The 21,372-nt window shown below is 36.8% G+C and overlaps 1 protein-coding gene across 5 annotated transcripts in view; it reads right to left on the bottom strand.

Moving 5' to 3' along the window:
• kif16ba (kinesin family member 16Ba) overlaps positions 1 to 20,519 on the bottom strand; it is a 33,417-nt gene extending 12,898 nt beyond the window's left edge. For all 5 annotated transcript variants that reach the window (XM_067440920.1, XM_067440922.1, XM_067440923.1 and 2 more), the window contains exons 1-17: positions 20,204 to 20,519; positions 14,115 to 14,184; positions 13,917 to 14,030; positions 11,802 to 11,918; positions 11,571 to 11,668; positions 10,901 to 11,010; positions 9,575 to 9,717; positions 8,469 to 8,637; positions 8,240 to 8,371; positions 7,561 to 7,736; positions 7,395 to 7,460; positions 5,527 to 5,586; positions 5,306 to 5,425; positions 5,117 to 5,168; positions 4,364 to 4,501; positions 2,542 to 2,624; positions 1,051 to 1,139 (exon numbers count right to left, since the gene is read on the bottom strand). In XM_067440920.1, coding sequence (XP_067297021.1) covers positions 1,051 to 1,139; positions 2,542 to 2,624; positions 4,364 to 4,501; positions 5,117 to 5,168; positions 5,306 to 5,425; positions 5,527 to 5,586; positions 7,395 to 7,460; positions 7,561 to 7,736; positions 8,240 to 8,371; positions 8,469 to 8,637; positions 9,575 to 9,717; positions 10,901 to 11,010; positions 11,571 to 11,668; positions 11,802 to 11,918; positions 13,917 to 14,030; positions 14,115 to 14,184; positions 20,204 to 20,250 — 1,784 coding nt within the window. In that variant the 5' untranslated portion in view covers positions 20,251 to 20,519. The remainder of the gene's footprint in view (positions 1 to 1,050; positions 1,140 to 2,541; positions 2,625 to 4,363; positions 4,502 to 5,116; positions 5,169 to 5,305; positions 5,426 to 5,526; positions 5,587 to 7,394; positions 7,461 to 7,560; positions 7,737 to 8,239; positions 8,372 to 8,468; positions 8,638 to 9,574; positions 9,718 to 10,900; positions 11,011 to 11,570; positions 11,669 to 11,801; positions 11,919 to 13,916; positions 14,031 to 14,114; positions 14,185 to 20,203) is intronic.
• Between the last annotated feature and the right edge of the window lie 853 nt (positions 20,520 to 21,372).

Genomic DNA, 21,372 nt, shown 5'->3' with positions numbered 1-21,372 from the left:
CAACAAAACCATCATTAACTCATTTTTACTGTACATCCATCCGACAATGCAAACAGCCAACATGCGTTTTGATGTTTTTTAGGGAGGCATTGATACATAAAAAACGTTTATATAGCCGATAAATCTTCTATGTGGTTACGTTTGTTTATTTTTCTAAACAAGTGTTCTCACTAGAGCAGCCTAGTCCAACCTAAAATAATACTTGCATACAAACATTAAAATGTGTACGGCAAAATTAATGCATACATGTTAGTACTCGTTTGAATTGTAAAAAAAAATACTATTATTTTCCTCCATTACTGGCCAAATCAAACCACATAATTTAGATTAAAATCATTATCATTATATCATTATAATAATCACAATCATTATGGTGCAACATTTGGAACCACTCTCAAAAAATAGGCGCACCTCTTCTTGTAAACATAATCCTTCAGAAATCATTCTAATATGCTGATTAGCTGCTCAAGGAAAATGTATTATTATCATAATAAATGTATTTTTTTTTGATGAATAAAAATAGATCAAAAGAGCAGCACTTATTTGAAATATAAATCTTTTTTAAAACCTTATAAATATCTTTACCGTCACCTTTTCTCAATACAATGCATCCTTTCTTAATAAAAGTATTAATTTAAAACAATAAAATACATACATTAAAATCTTACTGAAATGACATTTTATTGGCTGTTGGTGGTCATTATTGAATATTTGTCCAATACGAAATTGTTTAAGAAAACTTTTAATTATGCGCAATATCCTGCATTGTTAAATAGCAAAATGGTGATTGATACATCGTACATCTCTGGTGATCTGGCAAGCGGGGTTTGAATTAGTGTTTTTGTCAGCTGTTTTAATGCACTGGGCATCAGCGGTACCAGCAATGGCGGCGGAGGGCATGAAGAGAGAGGAGGATGGAGAGAGGAGGGAAGAGGAGACTCCTGGGAAGGAAGAGAGGGAGGAGGGCTGAGGAAGAGGAAGCGGCATGGGGAGGAAGATACGACTCGCTCTGACGCACAAGTATGCACACACAGGCGATGGATGGCTTACCCAGGGTTATACAGCATGACTGTGGAGAGGTTCTCACAGGATTTGGACAGATCCGACATGGATAAGCTCAGACTATTAAGGAGGCCGCTCTGGAGAACAAGAAGAGCATTAAAGTCACCATGAAATCAAAACTGACAATTCTTGTTGCATGGAATATTGCCGTGTTTATTATAAAAAATGTATCCGTCCACATCATTGTTTTTAATTCATGTGCCTCAATCTTGATTCAAAATAACTTCCCCTTGCTCTTTCTGCTCTTCTCTTCTCTTCTCTGATGATGAGGGCGGAGCAACCTGTCACTAGGCCTGTCACGATAACAAATTTTGCTGGACGATAAATTGGCCAAGAAATTATTGCGATAAACCATTTTCATCTAAAATAATAATAATGGTATAAAAATGCAGGTACACCTTTTCAAATATCAATAAACTTTAATTTCTAAAGACTATTTAACACTAAAAATGGAAAACATTTTAAATAACCACAATAAATGAACAAAACAACCAAAAACAATAAAAGGACTCTCAGTCTGTTTAAAAAAATGCATTTAAATAAGTACCAAAAACAATAAATAAAATGGATGAAAACTGCAACGGATGATTGTGTTTTAGGTGCATATTAGGGGCACCACGGTTCACAAAACCCACGGTTAACAGTATATAAAAAAAATTGTTATATCATAGCCTAATCATGCACAAACTGAACTTGACCATCTCTGAGGACAGTGATATTTTGATACAGCAAGAGAGAAGACATTGACATGACATGCTTTTCATTTATTTGGCAAAAAAAGGAGAATGTGTATTGCTATCTCTACAGGAACTTATGTGCCTTTTTAGCACACAAAGATTGAACTCAAGAATTAACTTGCGTTTATCAAACTTCAGTGTAGCTTTAAGCCTCGTTTATACATGACTCGTCCGCTCGAGCGCGCGCGGCAAAAATGACATCGCCGTGGAGTGCGCGTGACCCCATTTCGCTTGCCGAACCCCATTTTGCTTGTCAAATTTCGTAGCTTTGCGTGTGGCTCCGCAACTGAAGAGCCATGAGTTCCAGACGAATCTGCTGCCCGAGAATGGCGTCTCATCACAGCGCACCCGGTCTGCGCGTCGAGAATAAACACCTCCCCAAACGGACGAGGCGTGCGCAGTCAACGAGAGAGACGAGGAAAACAAAAAAAGCATGCAAATGGCAATTATCACGGCCGGAAAAATGATCAAGGTCATTTTTTTTATCGTGTGATTAATTGATTTATCGACTATCGCGACAGGCCTACCTGTCACTCACATGAGATCCACCAATAGCAAACCACAATCATCCAACCAATTCCTAATGGACAAAATCAAGCCCTGCTCTACATTTATTCTTGTTCGGGAAGCATTTTGACTCGGATACACGTCACAATAGGGGAAAAAAAGACAACTTCCGTGACATGCCAACTTCAACAACCGTGTGACTAATGCTCAAGTCTCATGTGTGAATTTCTTTCACCTTTCTCTTTTCTCGTAGTTTAGCCGCCTCTTTAGGATGATTAAATCTGAACATGTTGGTTCTGCCGAGGAGAATGACAGCACCTGAGAAACAAAAATGCACTAATTAAACCACTGTTCAAGGAAAGACACTAAAGCAAACCTAGTACTTTTTCATGCAATGGTCAGTTGAGATTTTGGGCTATTCTATTCATGTCTTCTTTCAAAAAACGGTAAGGGGAAGAAAAAAATCAAAACATTCATGAGTTTACTTTATTACATTTTATCTATTTGCATCAGTAGAATTCAATTACAGTAAATTGTTTTGAAGGCCATTTTCTCAAAATGAGTTTTTCACCTGCACCGAACCACAAATCTCCACTTAAACTAGTTTTATTCCTATATTTAGTCTGAAGGTTATTTCAGAGGGGGTTGTTCATGTATTATTCACCTGATTTAGGGGTTTTCAAACTTAACGATGCCAAGGACCCCCAAATATGATGCAAATTTATGGGGGACCCCCTTAAATCCATCTATAGTTTTTTATGTATGAAAAAAACACTTAAACTGTTAGATAAATAGTAAGTGTGACGTTTTAAATACAACATTGTTTCCAAATTTAAATTGGATATACTGAATGTTGGACGTCTAAACCTGAAGAAGGTGTTCAATTAAAAATTGCTTGTATAAGCAACTTTCACAATAAATGTATGTACTGGTAAGCAGCTTGCGTACCGCATTAAGAAATCTGCTCTACGAACCCAGTGAAAAAAATAAAGGGGACTATAGTGAGAAAAATTCACTAGCAAGATACGATGCAAAAATATACAATTCTGAAAGGTATGTATACGGCAAACAAGGTGAGAAACGTTTCGAAATTAAACAGTTAGACTGGTCGGTAGACTTGATCCATTTTTGCTTTATCTTTTAATTATCAAAAAAAATTCTGGGGACCCCTAAGAACATTCTGGAGGAGCCCTGGGGGTCCCCGGACCCCAGTTTGAAAACTCCTGACCTGATTAACACTTCCGTTAAAATTTTGAATGTTTTTAGAAGAAGTGTCTTATTTAATTAAAAATACACAAAAAAACAATTAAAATGTAAAATAACTTTTCTATTTGAATATTGTAAAGTGTAATTTATTCCTGTGATCTGAATTTTCAGCATCATTACTCCAGTCTTCAGTGTCGCATAATCATTCTGAAATCATTCTGATATGAGGATTTGATGCTCAAGAAACATTTATCAATGTTGAAAACAGTTGTGTAAAACCTTTTTTTTTCCAGGATTCTTTGAGGAATAGAAAGTTCAAAACAACAGCATTTATTTTAAATAGCATTCTTAAGTAAAATTACAAATGTCTTTACTGTCACTTTTGATCAAATTAATGCAAAATTCTTACTGACTCAAAACCTTTGAACGGTAGTGTATACAGGATATATAGTTACATGTTTTATAGGACTGCAAGACAATTGAACCACACTCTTGTGTAATAAATTAGAATAATTGCTTTGCCTTGGGACTTACACAAGATTGCAGGTGAGAAAGTTTCATGCTGTATCCTCAAGAAAATAATGCATTAAAACATTAATTAAATAAGGTATAATTCAATATGATAATTATAATTTTTTTTGTGAGAGCTTTTTAATTTGTGTGATCATTTTACGGTGAAATTACGAATTATGCAAGACTGTTTATGTTGAATTGAGGGATCGCGAAAAACTACTGGAGGCACTGTATAGGGATGTCTATTGTATTCACTTGTGGTGACTTGCCTTAGAAAATGAGAATCCTTATTTTATAAGATTCTAGTTTGCAATGTGAGAAATGGTTATATATGTGACCTTGGTTGAGCTGACAGGGCTCAATGATCTGAACTCCATTGACCGAACACTGAGCGTTATTCAGAGGAATGAGAGTGACCGTCCCGTTGCGATTCTCTATCAGACAGTGCTCACTCTCCAGACCCAGACCATGAAGAACTGCAGAGAGAGAAAGAGAGAGGGAGAGAAAACACTTACACAGGCTTTATGAACGAGAGTAACAGGGTTGTGCCAATCAAAAACTACATTTCAATACAATTCAGTTTGATGTTGAATTTAGGCAGCAAACAGAATTGTACTTTCAATTAAGGATGGGATTCACATGAAAAGACATTTATATAACTAAAGTACCATATGTATTCAAAATGTTTTAGAATAAATTACATGATATGATGCACAAGATGTTTAATTGGAACGACAGGAAAATTATTTTCTTTTCATTTTAATGGGGACCTATCATGTCCTTTTTTACAAGATGTTTACAAGTTTCCACTCCAAATACCCCAACATATAATTTATTAAACATGTCAAATTTGCCACTATTTTATGGGTGTCCTTTTAAATGTAAATGAGCTACTGCTCCCGCCCCTTTCCAGAAGAGGGTGGAGCCTTTACAGCTCATGCTTCGGATACTCTGACAACAACAAAACTGGAGACTGTTACCCAGTCAAATAATTTAAAAAAATTAAGACAGTATAGTATGATAATTTAACAGTAACTGAACTGAAGGAGAGAGAGCCGAGTTAACGAAAACACATAAGACTGTGAACTTACTGATGTCCTGTTCATTAGTGGCATCATCACGGCCAACGTATGTCCTTCCCTCCTGTAAACAAACACAAACCAATCAATCACATTCACTCAATACACACTCTACTGTACACTACAGACTGATGAATACATTTAGCTGCAGTGGCAGGTAAAAATTAGAGCCTACTGTACAAACTCTGTAATGTTCATTACCTTTAAATGATAGAGAATGATGCCGGTGCTGAGAAGATCATCATCGATCCCAATAAGATGAGGCAGCTCAGAGTCCAGGATCACTCCGATTCCCTCCTTCCTCAGAGCAAGAGTTTCTTCCTGTTCAACACACACGTCATAAACACTCAACGTCTGCCTCAGTGGATGAGGTGGCAAAAATTAGCCGCTGGTGTGACAGCTGTGTGATCACTGCGACAAACCTTCAGGATGTTCTGAGTTTCATTCCATTTGTTCGTCCATTCCTTGGTCAGCTCCAACACCTGTCACAGAAAAAACATGCACAAGACTGAGTGTCGTTTCATATCCTGACAAAACGTACATTTGAGTTTCACGTGTCATTTATTACAAGGCTTAACAGACTAAACTTAGTTGTGTGTGTGCAAGCAAACACACACACACACACACACACACACACACACACACAAACACACACACTTTATATATATATGTGTAATAAAAAGTAGGTTAACTCTTCATATGGTGTTTGGTGTCTGTTCGAACCCATTTGATGTTTACCTCATTCAAAAAAAATGCTTCCCTTTATCTCAGTGGCATGAGATTTTGTGACTTTTGTTAAATTACTTATCTAAACACAAAAAAACAGGTTTGGTTCGGTATTAAAACATTTTTTTTAAAATTTAATTTAAGTCACACTCAGGGTCTTCATTTTCATTGAAAACGAATGGGCAAAGGAAAAAAATAAATGTTTTTTAATTTTACATTTTTCAATAAAATTTTAATATTTGGCATAAATCTGAAAATATTTTACAGAAATATTCACACTCGCACGCACACACACAATTTCTTTATAATTAAGATATAATAGGTATATAATAGGTTAAAAAAAGTACCACATATCCCCCAAAACACCACATAAATGTATAGTTAAGAAAAACACGATAAATGAATACCGCACATTTGTGCCAATAGGGGCCAGATTTATTATTTGTGTACGGCTACAATCTAATAAATGTGCAGATGGGAGTGGAAAGTAGTGCAGCTGATTTACTGAGAATGCGCATGTCAGCTGCAAAATCGGTTAAGACATTTTTTGGGCGTTAAAGGGTTACTTCAGCGATTAGCATATGGCTTTCTATCAGTAGAAACCCTGGAGTATATACAAATGATTGTGCTTTTCCCCCTCATATCCCCCTGAGACAAGAGATTTATACATTTGATTTCTGGAAAAATTCCTCCTATGATGCAAATTGACGATATTTGCATCATAGGAGGAATGTTTGCCCAAAGGCTAAAGACTACAGCCAGCAGAGGGAGCCATTTCCGCATGCTTTGAACTCGCGCATGGGGGATGGAGATCACACTCAGCTTGCAGGGACAGCTCAGCTAGCAGCTGCAGGCACTCATTTAAACGGAGCTATGGTGAGCAATGTAAGTTTTTTAACTTACATTAGTGTAGTCTCGATTAGCTCAGCTCTCATCACTCGTGCAGTTAGTGCTCAGTGCTGTGATACTCGCGCGGTGACTTGCTCATTATATTGAACAGACACGTTCAGTTTTTAATTGTTGTGTTTCCTCTAACTCAGTCACAGTAATCAAGTTGGTGGCTTTGGGGATGGCCTCACAGGGCAGCGAAGCATTCTGGGAATTGTAGTCTTTCATCCCCATGAGACAAAAATACATGTTCTGTCTTTTCTCAGTCTAGAAGGCACCAAATTCAAAAATAATTTCACATTTCTAATGCATTGATGACCCAGTTTAAAAACAGATTCATCTTCCCAGCGCTGAAGTACCCCTTTAAATAAGGGCGCAAATACCATTTTACCAAATTTTGCTTGCAAATATCTCCTCATATCCCTTTATTATGAACAAACAAATGATTTGGTCCATTTAAATTGCACCCCTGAAGCTCTTTATGCACTCTTACATGTCTTCAATCCTTGAGGAAAAAAGTATGCATCAAGCCCTGTATTAGCAAAAATGTAGCCACATTATGGGCTTGAGTGTATGACAATGAGTAGATTTAGAAACTGCTTATTCAATGTGACTGCATCAGCTGAGAGATCATACAGGAACTGTTGCTATGTGATTAAGAAAGGGTGCATGTTACCCTGGCTTCATTATGATGCAGTTCCTCCTCCATACTTAGCGCTGTGGGAGAATCAAGCAGTGCTATCTGAAAAAGACAAAAATAACATTATTAGGAAATTCATTAAAGGCATAAAAGACTCATATTTGTTTATGGTAAATAACAATTGTCAAGTTGACGTTCAGACCTGAGTTCCCTGTGCGAGCAGCGCTTTCAGCCGAGCAATCTCTGCCCGCAGCTCTCGGATAAGTCTAACGTTTGAATCTTCATTAATCGTGGGTTTGTTGATGATGTTTTTGGCACGGTTAGCATAGCGTAGTGTGCTCAGTGTCTCGCCGTAGTTGATGTCCGCAGGTGATACAGCTGGACAAAAACATTTGAAAATATGCTGAGATGTCACAATAGTGATATTCCTCAGAGATACTCTTTGTATTCATGGTATAACGCTATACGGTTTCTATTTGTTATCGTTGCCAACATAACACACTATGGTTCAAAAGTTTGGGGTCAGTAGGATTTTATATATATATATATATATATATATATATATATATATATATATATATATATGCAGAAAGGATGCGTTAAATTGACCAAAAGTGACAGTGAAGACATTTATGTTACAAAAGATTTCAATCTTTTAGAAGAATGCTGTTCTTTTGAACTTTTGGATCATCAAAAAATCCTGGAAACTCTATCATGGTTTCCACAAAAATATTAAGGAAAATAATGTTTCTTGAGCATCAAATCATCATATTAGAATGATTTCTGATGGATCATGTGATGCTGAAGACCGGAGTAATGATGCTGAAAATTCAACTTTTAAAATAAATAAGATTGTGAGTGTCACATGATTGCTCACTTACTAGCGATCATGATAGTTTTTGAGTTTCCTCCCAGACTGTCCTTCAGAAGCCATGTGAGCACTGAGTCTCTGTAAGGAACAAACACCTGCTTCTTCTTCAAATGACTGTTCCCTCCTTCCTGCGACAGATCAGCTATAAAGACAGAACATTTGTGTTCAAGAAAGTTCTGGCCTTTTCATCTGCATGTTCATATATAAGAGGAGCGATAGAGCACAGCAGTTCCTCTCACCTAAGGCAGAGATGACGTTTCCCAGAGTGACCAGTGATTTATTGATGTTGCCGCCCTCTTTGAGTCGGACACCAGTGGCCCCGGTGGCGTCGGCCCTCTCGCTTCCTGCCAGATCCACCAGATGAATCTTACTGACCGTCTCACTCGGCATCTCAGCATCAAACTTAGCCTGAGAAGAAGGGAACAATAACAAAATGTTTGATATTACAGTGTGTACTTAGCCTGGATGCCAGCCGTACTCAGCCCCGCCCACAACATTTGAGCTCAGGCAGTTCGGTCTGGACTTGATCCATAGAGGAGTAATTATGCCTGAACAGAAACTGTTCGGACCAATGAAACCATCAGGGTGGGCTTTAGACGATGATGGACAGATGGCTAGAAATGACACCAGAAGTGGAAAATATTGGCTAAAAACATACATTTACACAAACTGACCAGCCAACGGAACTTTCGGACGCCATCTTATTTTCCAAGCTCAACTGTCACTGAATGGAAAGCAGAGGATTGTGGGATATCAAAGGCAGCGAACGATACATGTATGCTGCCTTCAAAAATCGATCAGATGAAGGTATCTCAGGAGACAGGAAGTGAAGCAAACATTAGATTCGGACGTTGCTTGATGCCTTCCTGCCTTGAAATGTGTCCTCCGAAGGCAGCATTTTCCAGGTTTTGGATGCAGCCAATAGCTTCTCGGGGGGTTCTCCGGAAAAAAATGGCATTTGGGGGGTAAAATGTGTGTTATTTTGGCAAGGTTGCCTGCTAAAATTCTCATTCCTGGGTCTATATATCACATAATTGAGGTCGCTTTAACCAGTGGACATGGAAAACAACACTTGGCAACACAGTGCAGTTGAGCTCTGTTGACATTTGACAACTAACGTAATGCGTCGCTCCGTTGCTCTGATTGGTTGTAGGTCTGTCCAATTGTCTTTCCTGGTTTGGTTGAAACACCCCATAATCACAGCCCAATGGAGAAGCATCAGACTCATATTCTGACTAGAATTTAGTATGACGGTGTCAGGTTAGCGCTTACTAGAAAAGGTATCTTGTTTCTTTAGCTGGGTTTTTTAACTGGTTCCGGTGTGGTTACATGTGTAAGGCGTCACCTGTGTGAAGTTGATTGTAAAGATGGCGTGCGAGCGGCTACTGGCGTCGTTCATGCCGGTGCTGGCCGTCGTACGGTTGATGTTTCCCGCCTCCATCAGCTCCTCCACATCACTGTAGTTCTGCACCAGGTGCTTTGACAGGTCTGAAATCAGTGAGGAAACATCTTAAAGAACTCACAGCGACTGGAAATGCAGACACCTTTGAAGGCAACGTCGAATGCATTATTTACTTAATATAATATAATAATAATAATAATATTTATACGCTATGCTTAACGTTCAAATAATGTTTACACTATACTGCAACAGTTAATACTTACTCAATATTTGCATGATAATACAACATTTACTCTGTTCACTTAATATTGTAATATTTACCCAGATATGACCTAACTATTGTATATGCCATATCCATGCAATATTTACATAATACTGTAATATTGATATAATATATTAGTATTTACTCGATACATGATAAAGTAACATTTACTCTACAATATTATTTACATATTACAATATTTACTTAATGTTTATGCAATATTTAAATAATAATGCAACATTTACACAATGTTTACTTAATATTACAATATTTACATAATGTTTACATGATACTGCAATATTACCTAACTATTTAATGTGCAATATTTACACAATACTGCAGTACTCAATATTTACTTAATATTGTAATATTTACTCAACGTTACAAAATGCAATAAATATTTACTCAAATAATATTTAGATGATAATGCAACATTTACTCAATGTTTACATAATATTGTAATATTTAGATAATAATGTAGTATTTACTTATTGTTTATGCAATGTCTACATAATATTGCAATATTCACTAAACGTTTACATGATTTTGCAATATTAACCCAATGTTTGCTTTTTTTTACATATTGCAATATTTACATGATAGTGCAACACTGATTGAATTTTTACTTAAAATTAATATTTAATTTATTTATTTTTTACTTAAAATGTTCAGAAAATTCTCAGAAAATGAACTTAATGTTACAATTTACACTCATGTAATTTATATTGCAATATTTTCCCAATATTTATTTCAGATTTTCTTCAAACAATGTTTACTTAATTAAACAATACATGCCATTGTTTTGATTGTGTTATTATATTAATGTTAAAAAAAAATCTCAGGTATGTTATCCATAAAACATAAATGTTTGCTGTGAAATCAGTATGCGAAATTGTAAAACTTCATTAGCATTGGTATTGACTACTGAAATATTACTATTGTGACCATGTTTAAGCGTACGCTTCAATTTGCAAAGATCCGGTTAAGGTTTGAAGTCATGGTCTTACCTTCTACATAGGGTCCCTCTTTAGGATGCTCTCTGACTCTGAGGTTATACGTCTTAGCCAATTTTCTCCTTAACAAGTCCCGCACCCTTTCGTTGTAAATCTCCAAATAGCTGCCAGCATAACCAAAATGTAAGAGTAAGAACAGGTTTTCTGTACGCAAACTGCAACTGTTCTTCACTTTAAAGTAGTCAATGTGAAGTCTATCATTTCTGTGCAACTAGAGGCACCAAGTGGAAGTGCAAACTGTTTATTTGACTCAAACAATGAATGCATAGGGGACTGCTTGACAACAGTCATATTCATGCACTTCTGTTTGCTCCCCCTAACTGTGCAAATCACCTTTAAAGATGATCTATTATTGAGTTAGTTGCGTGTTGAAATTTGCGCTTATGGAAAGTGCCGTGACATTTCCCAAACACGCTCAAAACACACTGTTCCAGCCAACCAATCAGAGCACAGAAGCAGGTGCAGCAATGAATAATATGTGACAAATAATGTGTTTTTTTAACTACTATTATAGTAGAGCCCAAAAACAATATCAAGACTTTGTAAAAGGGCATAATAGATCCTCTTTAATCTGTGTCTGTAAAGAATGGCTATCATTTGACCATCATGTTTTAGCTATCGCACAGAGCAGGATTTTCACATATGACTCCTGAACTCAACTTACCTGACTTCTGTACGGAAAGAGGCTTCATCTCTTCGAGTCATTCCTGAAATCCGGCTGAATAATCCTTCACAGATCCGTGGGATCAGCCCGAGGTCACCCTACGGCACAGCAAGTCATGATTCAGAGCTAATATTCAACATTACAGAAGCAGTCGAGGGTGATAAATCAACTGCCTGAGAGATTTAGTAAAGCATATTTGAAATGACAAAACCTAAAAAGAAAAGAGCTTACGGGGATGCCCATCATAGTGTGCGACTTCCCCGATCCAGTCTGGCCGTAAGCAAAGATGCAGGCGTTATATCCTTCAAATGCCGACTTCAACACATCAGTGCCTAGATCCTTAAACACCTGAAACACACATATATCATGCCTGTGACATTACCATACTTTTTAAATATGCAACAATGCAAAACTAACCTGGAAAAAGCTCAAATCTGATCATTAAGTCAAGCTATATTCTCAACTGTACTGTTAATGGCAGCTGGGCATTTACAGTTCCTTTAAGATTCAAGATCTGGGAATCAAGCCGTGAATAATAGTTCAGTTTTTACTCTACAGCACAACACACACGATTGTTGTCACATTTAGTCCAGAGTTACAAACCTTTCTGAACACAAACACTAAGAGGATTAATTCCTAATCAGATCTGATATTATAATGCATAAACTGGGTCAAATTCATTAAAAAGTTCTCTTTTGACTAGTGCTGGAGTTAAAAAAATGAATATCTATTGAGGAATTGAAACATGTCTATTTACCATTAAGTTGTGTAATTAAAAGTTTTGGGATCTTGTGCAGTAAGACACATCTCTTCTACATTTACATTTATGCATCTGGCAGACGCTTTCATCCAAGTCATCCATCTCTGATTTAATAGTTCAAACTGTCTGCTTCAGTCAATCCACAACTCAGATTCAACTTTATTTGTTTGCATTATCAGTAAAAAAGAAATCAATGTCCAGCTCATGCTCTGGGCACCAACAGGAATTAAAAAAATATTAGACATTTATATCAATAATTTATGTGTTGCTATATTTTACTATTTACATTCAGTTGTTTGGTTCATATTATGTTTATGGTTTCTTTTTTTACATTATAAACATAAATATTGATCTCCCAGCCTCAGGACTAATTGCTTACAGTCATCTCTCAAGACTGCACCCTTTTTCCCGCTGGTACGATTTACACGTTGCCTTTTCTGTTACATATGAGAAACAGCAAATGTCAAACGAAATGAAAGCAGAATTGAACCGTGCTACTTGTTTGAGCTGTGCTGCACGGGTCATTTATCAGCTCAGACCAATAATAGACAGCGCAGCGCAAGCTCATACACGGGCCGATCTCGATCGTGCCACACTCGTTACTACACAGTGCTGGAGAACCAGTGAGAAGCGTTTAAATTCACCACAGAATTAATAACATCGCTACTGTCAGATCTAGTGTTCATGCTGAATTCTCTGTTATAAAACACAGATATCAGATTAAACAGCGCTGGAAAACGTGGAAACCAGGAGAAACAATTCTTGTATGAACGAAGTTCAGAGGTTTCATCCCACAAATCATAAACATTCACCGTGGATTTAATGCAGTAACACCCCATGGTATTGTGGAAGAAATAATTCATTCATTGTACAGCCTTTTGAGGGTACAATTCAAGCACTTTTCAAGGGTTTCACTCTTTCCAGCACTTAAAAGCTCTAAGTATTATACATTTTCAATATTACTTTTTAAATGTGATGTTTTGCAAAACTAAAAATGTTAAGGTGTAGGCCACCTTGTGGAAAACAAACACTTATTTAAACATATGAAATTATCACTATAGCTAGTAGATGGCAGCATAGGAGCACTTATTGACCAGCAATTTTTACTCTTTAATATGTGGCAAAAAAGTACAAAGTCACAAAGAAAAACAAAAAAGTTTATTACAATTGTGACTGAATTACTCAGAAAACAAGAATGCTTCTTTTATTATCACTGAAGCTGTTGGTCAGTTCAGTGTGATTCTATAGAAGAACAATGATACATTTAATTTTTCCTTAAAAAAATGAGGTCTTATTGTTGTTAATAAAAGTTCATTTAATCTGCATATCAATTCAAGCTCAGTGCTTCACTGTTAAATTTCCAATAAACAAACAGTTAATATTATTAGTAACTGCACTTATAAACAAAGCCATGCAAAAACAATAGTCATTTTATTATTAAATTAATAACTGATACATTTTTCTTTCGGCGACACCATCTGCAAACTTAGTGGTGCTGGTGACTTAGTCTAGAGCCCTGCCTGCAGTTAATTAACAACAGTTAATTATACAATGTTCAGCAGACAGTGCGTTCACTTTCCACTGACCTTCTCCTGTGAGACAAAGCTGGTGTTCTTACAGTCCGACGAATCGTAAGAGAAATCATATGTGAAAGTCTTTGCTCTCTCTCTTACAGAGTCTCCAGTCACTCCATCTGGTATCTGACATAAAAAACAACACAATAAGCCTTAAAAATGACCGTTTCTGAGGAACTCAATCATTTAGAGTCGCTTAATACAACATACTTTTAAGTTGGTGATGGTGGTCTTGTTGCCTTCCATTTCGATGATGCATTTGGCAGACAGGTCTTTCTCCCTGGGTCAAAAATCAATAATACATGAATAAAACATATTTATGCACTTCATTTATTATTGACACACAGTGTAAATCTCCAAGTTTTCGATTTAATCTTCAAAAGCGATTTAATTTAGACCAATCAACAGATCAAAGCAGGTGTCTATTGTCTACTTGATGCTTTTATGAGCGGTTTAAGATGGAAAGCAGAATATATAAGGACCACTAGGTTTTTTTTGCTGACAAAAAAGTTTTTAATTGCAAATCATATTATCAGCACAACAATTAAGAGTAAATATTTGAAATTTTTTCAGAGATTTTCAGATCTTAGTATCGTTTTAGTTAAACTTTTGAACACTATTGTACCATCCGAATGAAACAGGAACAAAATATGAAATAAAATGAAAGCTATATGAGACATATTTATGCTCTTCTACAATACAGATGCAGCGCCTCTGGGATCAGGAGATGATCGGGAGAGAATGAGCTGTATAACTGCACGCACAGGTTTATTGGCATATTATAGTACCACAAATTCACAGTCTAGCTTCACAGATTATTTATAATTCTCATTAATGATAGCTTTACGTTCACATTACTTTAATACGTTCATTAAAATCAGTATCCTTCAAGTATAAACCAATAATATTATAAATACTTTACAATTTAAATATTATAATTATTAATAATAATATATAATCATTGTGTGTTGTTATTATAAAAATATGATAATAAATATTTGGTCTGGGATCATGAAAGCAACAGTTTAATAAAAAGAGTGGCTGAAAAGGCCAGGGCCAGTATAAAACCAAAGAGAACTGGGCCATTTTTCATTTGGCTCACTTTTGATCTGAATAATTTCATTATTTTAAATAGACTTTAAATAGACTAGTGAAATCACACCTAGCTAACTAGAAATTACACCAAGTCAAATAAAGTCAAAATGTATTTCTATAGCACATTTAAAAGCAACAGATTTGCACCAAAGTGTGTATATAAAAATAAATACAATATATATATTTTTTTAATTAAAAAAATACTTAAATCCTTTAGTAATCTAATCAAAAGCCAGAGAGAACAACTAGGATTTAAGAGCTGAATTAAAGCTGGTTAATGAAGGAGTTTATAAATTATAATAAATTAACCAACAATAAACACTTTACAATTTAATATTGAGATACTTAAAGGGTTACTTCAGCGATTTAGCATTAAACTTTGTATCAGTAGAAACCAGGGAGTACATTCAAATGATCATGCTTTTTTCAGTCTAGAAGGCAGCAAATGTAAAAAATGTAATGACCCAGTTTGAATACACATTCATCTTCCCAGCGCTGAAGTACCCTTTAAATGAATGAGATATTTTCATGTCATAATAATGTTCCATTCATTATCATAATTATGCTGTCAAATCGATTAATCACGGTTAATCACATATAACATAAAAGTTTGTAAATATATAAAATGTATATATTTCAGGGTTATCCTTTGAGCCTAGGTCACTGGGGGTCGTTCAGGCTTGTGCCTACTGACTATTTCAGTTAAAAGATTTACTTCACATTTCTTCTTCAATCACTAGAGAATAATAATGCAGAATATTGCCTGAACCTCTTACCGAGAAATATACTGTGTCTGTAATATACTGAGAAAGTATATCTAATAAGTATGTTTTGGGAAAGTTTCCTGGACAGAGCTAGAGCTCAATCAAATCCAACCTTGAAGAAGATATGTATCAGTGTGTGTGTGTGTGTGTGTGTGTGTGTGTGTGTGTGTGTGTGTGTGTGTGTGTGTGTGTGTGTGTGTGTGTGTGTGTCCTTTGCACAGAGTCTGAGAAAATCAAAATACGCACCTCAGCTCTCAGAACTACATGGAGTAAACCAAAACAAAGTAAATGTATTTATACACCTGCTGCCTTTTGATGGCAGACTTAACAACAAAAAAAGATAAGTGGATTTAACCACTTGCATGCCTTCCTGCTGGTCATTTGATGGTGAGACGAGCAACATGAATTGTACCGAAGTTTTAGAAATGATTATGCAGCCTGACTTCTCCAGCGAGCAGTAGGATGTATTGCCTTTTCCCTCTGACACCACAGACTCGAGAGAGTCAGATCCTGATTTTGTTGTGGCACCCTCATCATCCTCTCTAGCTTCCACTGAAGGCGAGAATCTGGATCTGGATGGATGGGACAAATGGCGAAGTTTTCCACCAATGTGTGTGTGTACTTTTGTTAAGGGACCTGACGTTCTTGAGGAAAACAACTGATGCAGAGGAAGTGAAAATTAAAATAACCGTCTGTCCTTCATATAAACAATGGAGTATTCTTCTGACACAAAGCCATATGTGAAAATGTTTATCCGTGTCTTAAGTACACTCCACTGACAAATCACACCTATCTGCCTATTTAGACAGCATTATGCTGACACTGAACGTGCCTATGGCGATCAACATGAGGTTGGAGTCACTATATATATATATATATTAGGGCTGTCAATCGGCGAAAATATTTAATCGCGATTAATCGCATGATTGTCATGAGTTAACTCGCGATTAATCGCAATTTAAACACATTTTTAGCAATTGTAAATGTATCTTTAATTAAGTTTTTAATACTTTATCAACATGGGTATAGACAAATATGCATGCTTTAAGCAAATGTACATTTATTAATAGTGAAACAATACTTAGTCAATAATAATCAATAATACACCATGAAGACTAGACGTATCAAAGGTCATAGATGTTTACCAAAGAAATTGTTCATGTCTCTTAAGCCCAAATTTAAAAATTAAGAATAAGCAGTGATTTCTCTCATTTTAAGAATATAAGGGAGTTTTTACACTGGCAGTTTAATTCGGAGCAGGGCACAGTTCGTATGAAAAATTGGTAATGTGAAAGCTGTCATGCGGACCTGAGCGCACCAGAACCACACCATACCTGGAGGAGGCCTGTATTCCACCAGTAGGAATATAGTGTGGCCCCTTTAAGAGATCTGCGTTCCCTATTGAACTGCCGGTATTTTGCGTGTGCGCGCCGAACTGTGCCGCGATTCACCTGAACATTGTGAGTAACATGGACTCGGGAGCGTGCTTGTTCAGAAAAGTAACCTCTGCATTCGTTTTAGCCGATTGTAATGTATTTAGTTCAATAAAATGATTTACCTCAGAGGCTCAGACATGAGTGAGAGTGAGCTTCAGTGCGTCGCGCTCGGACTCCAGAGAATGTGCTCAGTGAAAAAACACACTTTTCTTTCTTATAGACCTGGAGTCTAATAAAAGTTCAACAGAAAATATGGTAGCTTATGTAGGCAATAACTGCACTTTTGGTTTTCGCATTGTAATGTTAATGTCGACCATTTTCTTTCTCTGTTAATGTTTGCTGCTGCATCCTTTGCATCTGGCTGCTTTCACTTTTTCCAACTACGGGCTATGCCACGGATCAAACAGAAAATGCGCGCTGCGTTAACGCGCGTTAATAAATTTAGTGCTGTGCAAAATGAATTTGCATACAATTTGAAAACATAAAATTATGAGAAGGTCCTTTAAAAAATATTTTGCTCATGCATCCACATTAAATGTAGCCTGGATGCCAGCCGAACTTAGCCCCGCCCACAAAATGTTTAGGTCGGGCAGTTCGGTCTGGCCTTGCGGCATAGAGGAGTAATAATCCCCGAACAGAAACTGTTCGGACCAATGAAATCATCAGGGCGGGCTTTAGACGATGACGGACAGATGATCAACAGGAACGTAATCATCACTTCATCAAAGGGGCTTGGATATTTTTTTTTTCGAATCCTAAACGGAGAGCTTGTTTGTATCTGCATTCAACTTCACAATTTCTCTCAGAAATGATGATCATGTTGGGTAAGTACTCTGTGTATTATTAAATTATTTTATTTTATTTACAACACTGGCAAAGATCGTGTCTTCCAGCCTGATTTCAGCTCGTGTGCAGACAGGGTTGCCAAGTTTTTACAACAAACCCCGCCAACTACTATCCCTAAACAATAGCTTCTCGGGGGGTTCTCCGGGGGAAAAATGGCGTTTGGGGGGTAAAATGTGTGTTATTTTGGCAAGGTTGCCTGCTAAAATTCACACTCATGGGTCTATATATCACATAATAGTCGCTTCAACCCGCGGACATAGAAAGCAACCCGCGGGGAAAAAATTGCGGACTTAGCAACACAGTGCAGTTGAGATCTGTTGACATTTGACGATGCGTCGCTTCGTTGCTCTGATTGGTTGTAGCTCTATCCAATTGATGTCTTTCCTGGTTTGGTTGAAACACGCCCCATAATCACAGCCCAATGGAGCAGTTTCAGACTCATATTCTGACTAGAATTGAGTATGACCATGTCAGGCTACATTAAATGGTAAATGGACTGCATTTAAATAGTGCTTTAACAGACCCATAGCCATCCAAAGCGCTTTACATTTTGCCTCACATTCACCCTCTTTCATTCACACACCGACGGCGAATGAGAGAGTGAATGGGTGAATGTGAGGCAAGATGTAAAGCGCTTTGGATGGCTATGGGTCTGTTAAAAGTATTATATAAATGCAGTCCATCCATTAAATCATCCATTTTGTGTATGTCCGAGAAATCAGTGTCAACTGTGTTATTCCTTATAAAAAAACTATAAATCACCAATGGTTTGTTCTAAAGTCACATGTCCAACAACACTTGATGTCATTCCTTTTTTGGAGGGACTTTTAAAGACAGTGTGCTAATGCATAACTTCTCCTCTTCAATATATGATCTATATTATTGTCTGCACATAGAGTAGATTAATTGACCGTTGAACTGTGTTATCAACATGTTCTGGGGATATTTATATTTTTAAATGTGTAGGGAAATAATTTAAAAACATAAGTTAATCAAGGTCAACTACTAACTAGTCCAAGGCCAGCAGTTTGCACAAGGCCCTAAAATGGCCAAAATGTCACCTGTGTTACCTGTCAACTGTTACCCATCAACTGTAACAGTTGACAAGGATTCACATGGTTGACAATAGCCCTATTCAGACGGTAATTGTTTCTCATGTCTCAGGACGTCCGTAAAAATACATTTGTTTGCCACCTCAGTAATAAAACTCATGCATTCGGATGGTGATTTATTCCCGGTGGAGGAGCGAAGTTATGTGATCCTCCACACCTGGGAACGCTACCGCGTGGTCAGTCTATTACCGTCTGCTGTAAAAATGGCATGTGCTTGTAATAATACGTATAAAATCATATTTCATTTAACCTTGATATTTGTCAAAAAACTGTAGGTAATTCAGCCGGGGATTTTCACGCATGGTGGGAGAAAAACACTGACATTTTGGATTCTGACGACAATAAAATCACAGACTAGCCCCTGTAAATGAGGAAAATACCTTACGACCCCATGAGAAACAATTACCGTCCGAATAGGGCTAATGTTGGCAATTCAATATTAAAATAATTAATTGCTTGTACTTAAATTTGATGAATAAAAAGAAAGCTATAATTTTAAAGAGTGTTCTCTTTGCCTTCTAGTGTCCTGTCAACGGTGTTACTCCTCTGTCAACTGTTTTACTTTTCTGTGTTATGCTTGGTTTTTATTTCAAAAATATTTTAAATGTGTGAACTACACTGTCAGAAAAATAGATAGAGATATCTCTGAAAATGGTTGGTGAATAATACTAAATTCAGCATACTGTGGATTTATGACACAGTATTTGTCTGTAATGTTCACAGTTGACAAAATAATGAATCAAAAGTTTATTTTAATTAACATATTTAAACAGTAATTAGAACTAAACCTTGCCAAACAATTAATTTAGCACATTAAGAGCAAATATTATTGACTAAAAAAATAACACTGATTTCCTGACTTTCGCCTGACATGAAATGTAAGTTACCCTAAATATAGAATGACTCAAATAATAAATAGTAATTCTTAGGCAGGTTTAATATTTGTGCTTTACTACTGCCAGGTATTTCACTCGGCAGCTGTTCACGCGGACATGTTTATGACGTGTTAGTTTATTAGTTTATGTGTGTGTTTAACACCCACTCACCGTCTGTTCATGGGCCGGACCCGCACTGCCACCCGAACCGATGCCATGACACATCCCTGAGGACCAGAACCACACACTCACTTCACTCTTCTCATCGGTGACTGACACAACTGTAACCGGCTCCGGATGATGACACCGTATCCGCGTAAAACAGGTCGATTTGTCCGTGAGAGGAGCCGATAAGAGCTCGTCTAGTGTTCACTCAACAGTCATCATGTAAAAAGTCGAATTTGTCCAGGACACCGTTGTTTAGGTCGTGTTATTTTCCCGGAGTGGTTCACAACGTCCTGCTCTTTGCTGGCTGTAGTGCGGCATACAGAACACAAAGCAGACGCGATACTGCCACCTGTCGGCCTGGAAATATCACGGTTAGGCCGGGAACAATAACATGGGCCGCGTCCAATTTTTTTCCAGATCCATATTGTGACTTGTTGGCTCGCTCCCTTATCAGGAAAATTACTTGAACTGATTTTTATATTTTTAATTTAATATTTAATTACTACAATAGTGATTTCTGGCTAGTAATGACAACAAACTGCGACTGACCACAAAGCGCAGCTTTCAGAGGCCACATTTGTTTACTTATTAGGGTGCGTCTCAGTCAGCCCTCTAGTTCAGTTGTCAGGGCACTGATCAGGGAGTCAGCCCATTGACTTATGTCCTGATCAGTGCCCTGACTAGTGAACTAGGGAGCTGATTGAGACGCAGGGTTAGTTAGCTTCACTGAAACAGAAAGCACAGGATTGTGGGATATCAAAAGCAGCGAAGGATACGCCTATGCTGCCTTCAATAATCCATCAGATGAAGGTAGACAAGATGATAAAATGTGATGATAAATGTAAATCACCTGCTGGTATAATAATACAAATAATGCACACGAATAAAATACAAATATGCGGTAGGCCTATATCAGCACATTAACATTACAAAATATATGTTTATTATTAGAATAACACAGACTACATTAGTACAGACTGTATTAATACATTAAAAGGAAAAACTATAAAAATAAAACAATAATTTAACAATATAATAAACACTACATTGTTGCATACATGTGGCAAATAGGCTATCTGCTTTTGTCTATATGGTCATTTGATACTATAATCTTTTATGTTCTAGTCTATTCTACTTTAGTCTTTACAGGTTTGCATTTAATCCAATAATAA

The sequence above is a fragment of the Pseudorasbora parva genome, chromosome 4 (assembly GCF_024679245.1).
Source record: "Pseudorasbora parva isolate DD20220531a chromosome 4, ASM2467924v1, whole genome shotgun sequence".
Lineage (NCBI taxonomy): Eukaryota > Metazoa > Chordata > Actinopteri > Cypriniformes > Gobionidae > Pseudorasbora > Pseudorasbora parva.
The sequence above is the reverse complement of the archived record's forward strand: the minus strand, read 5'-3'. Positions and strand labels throughout refer to the sequence as shown.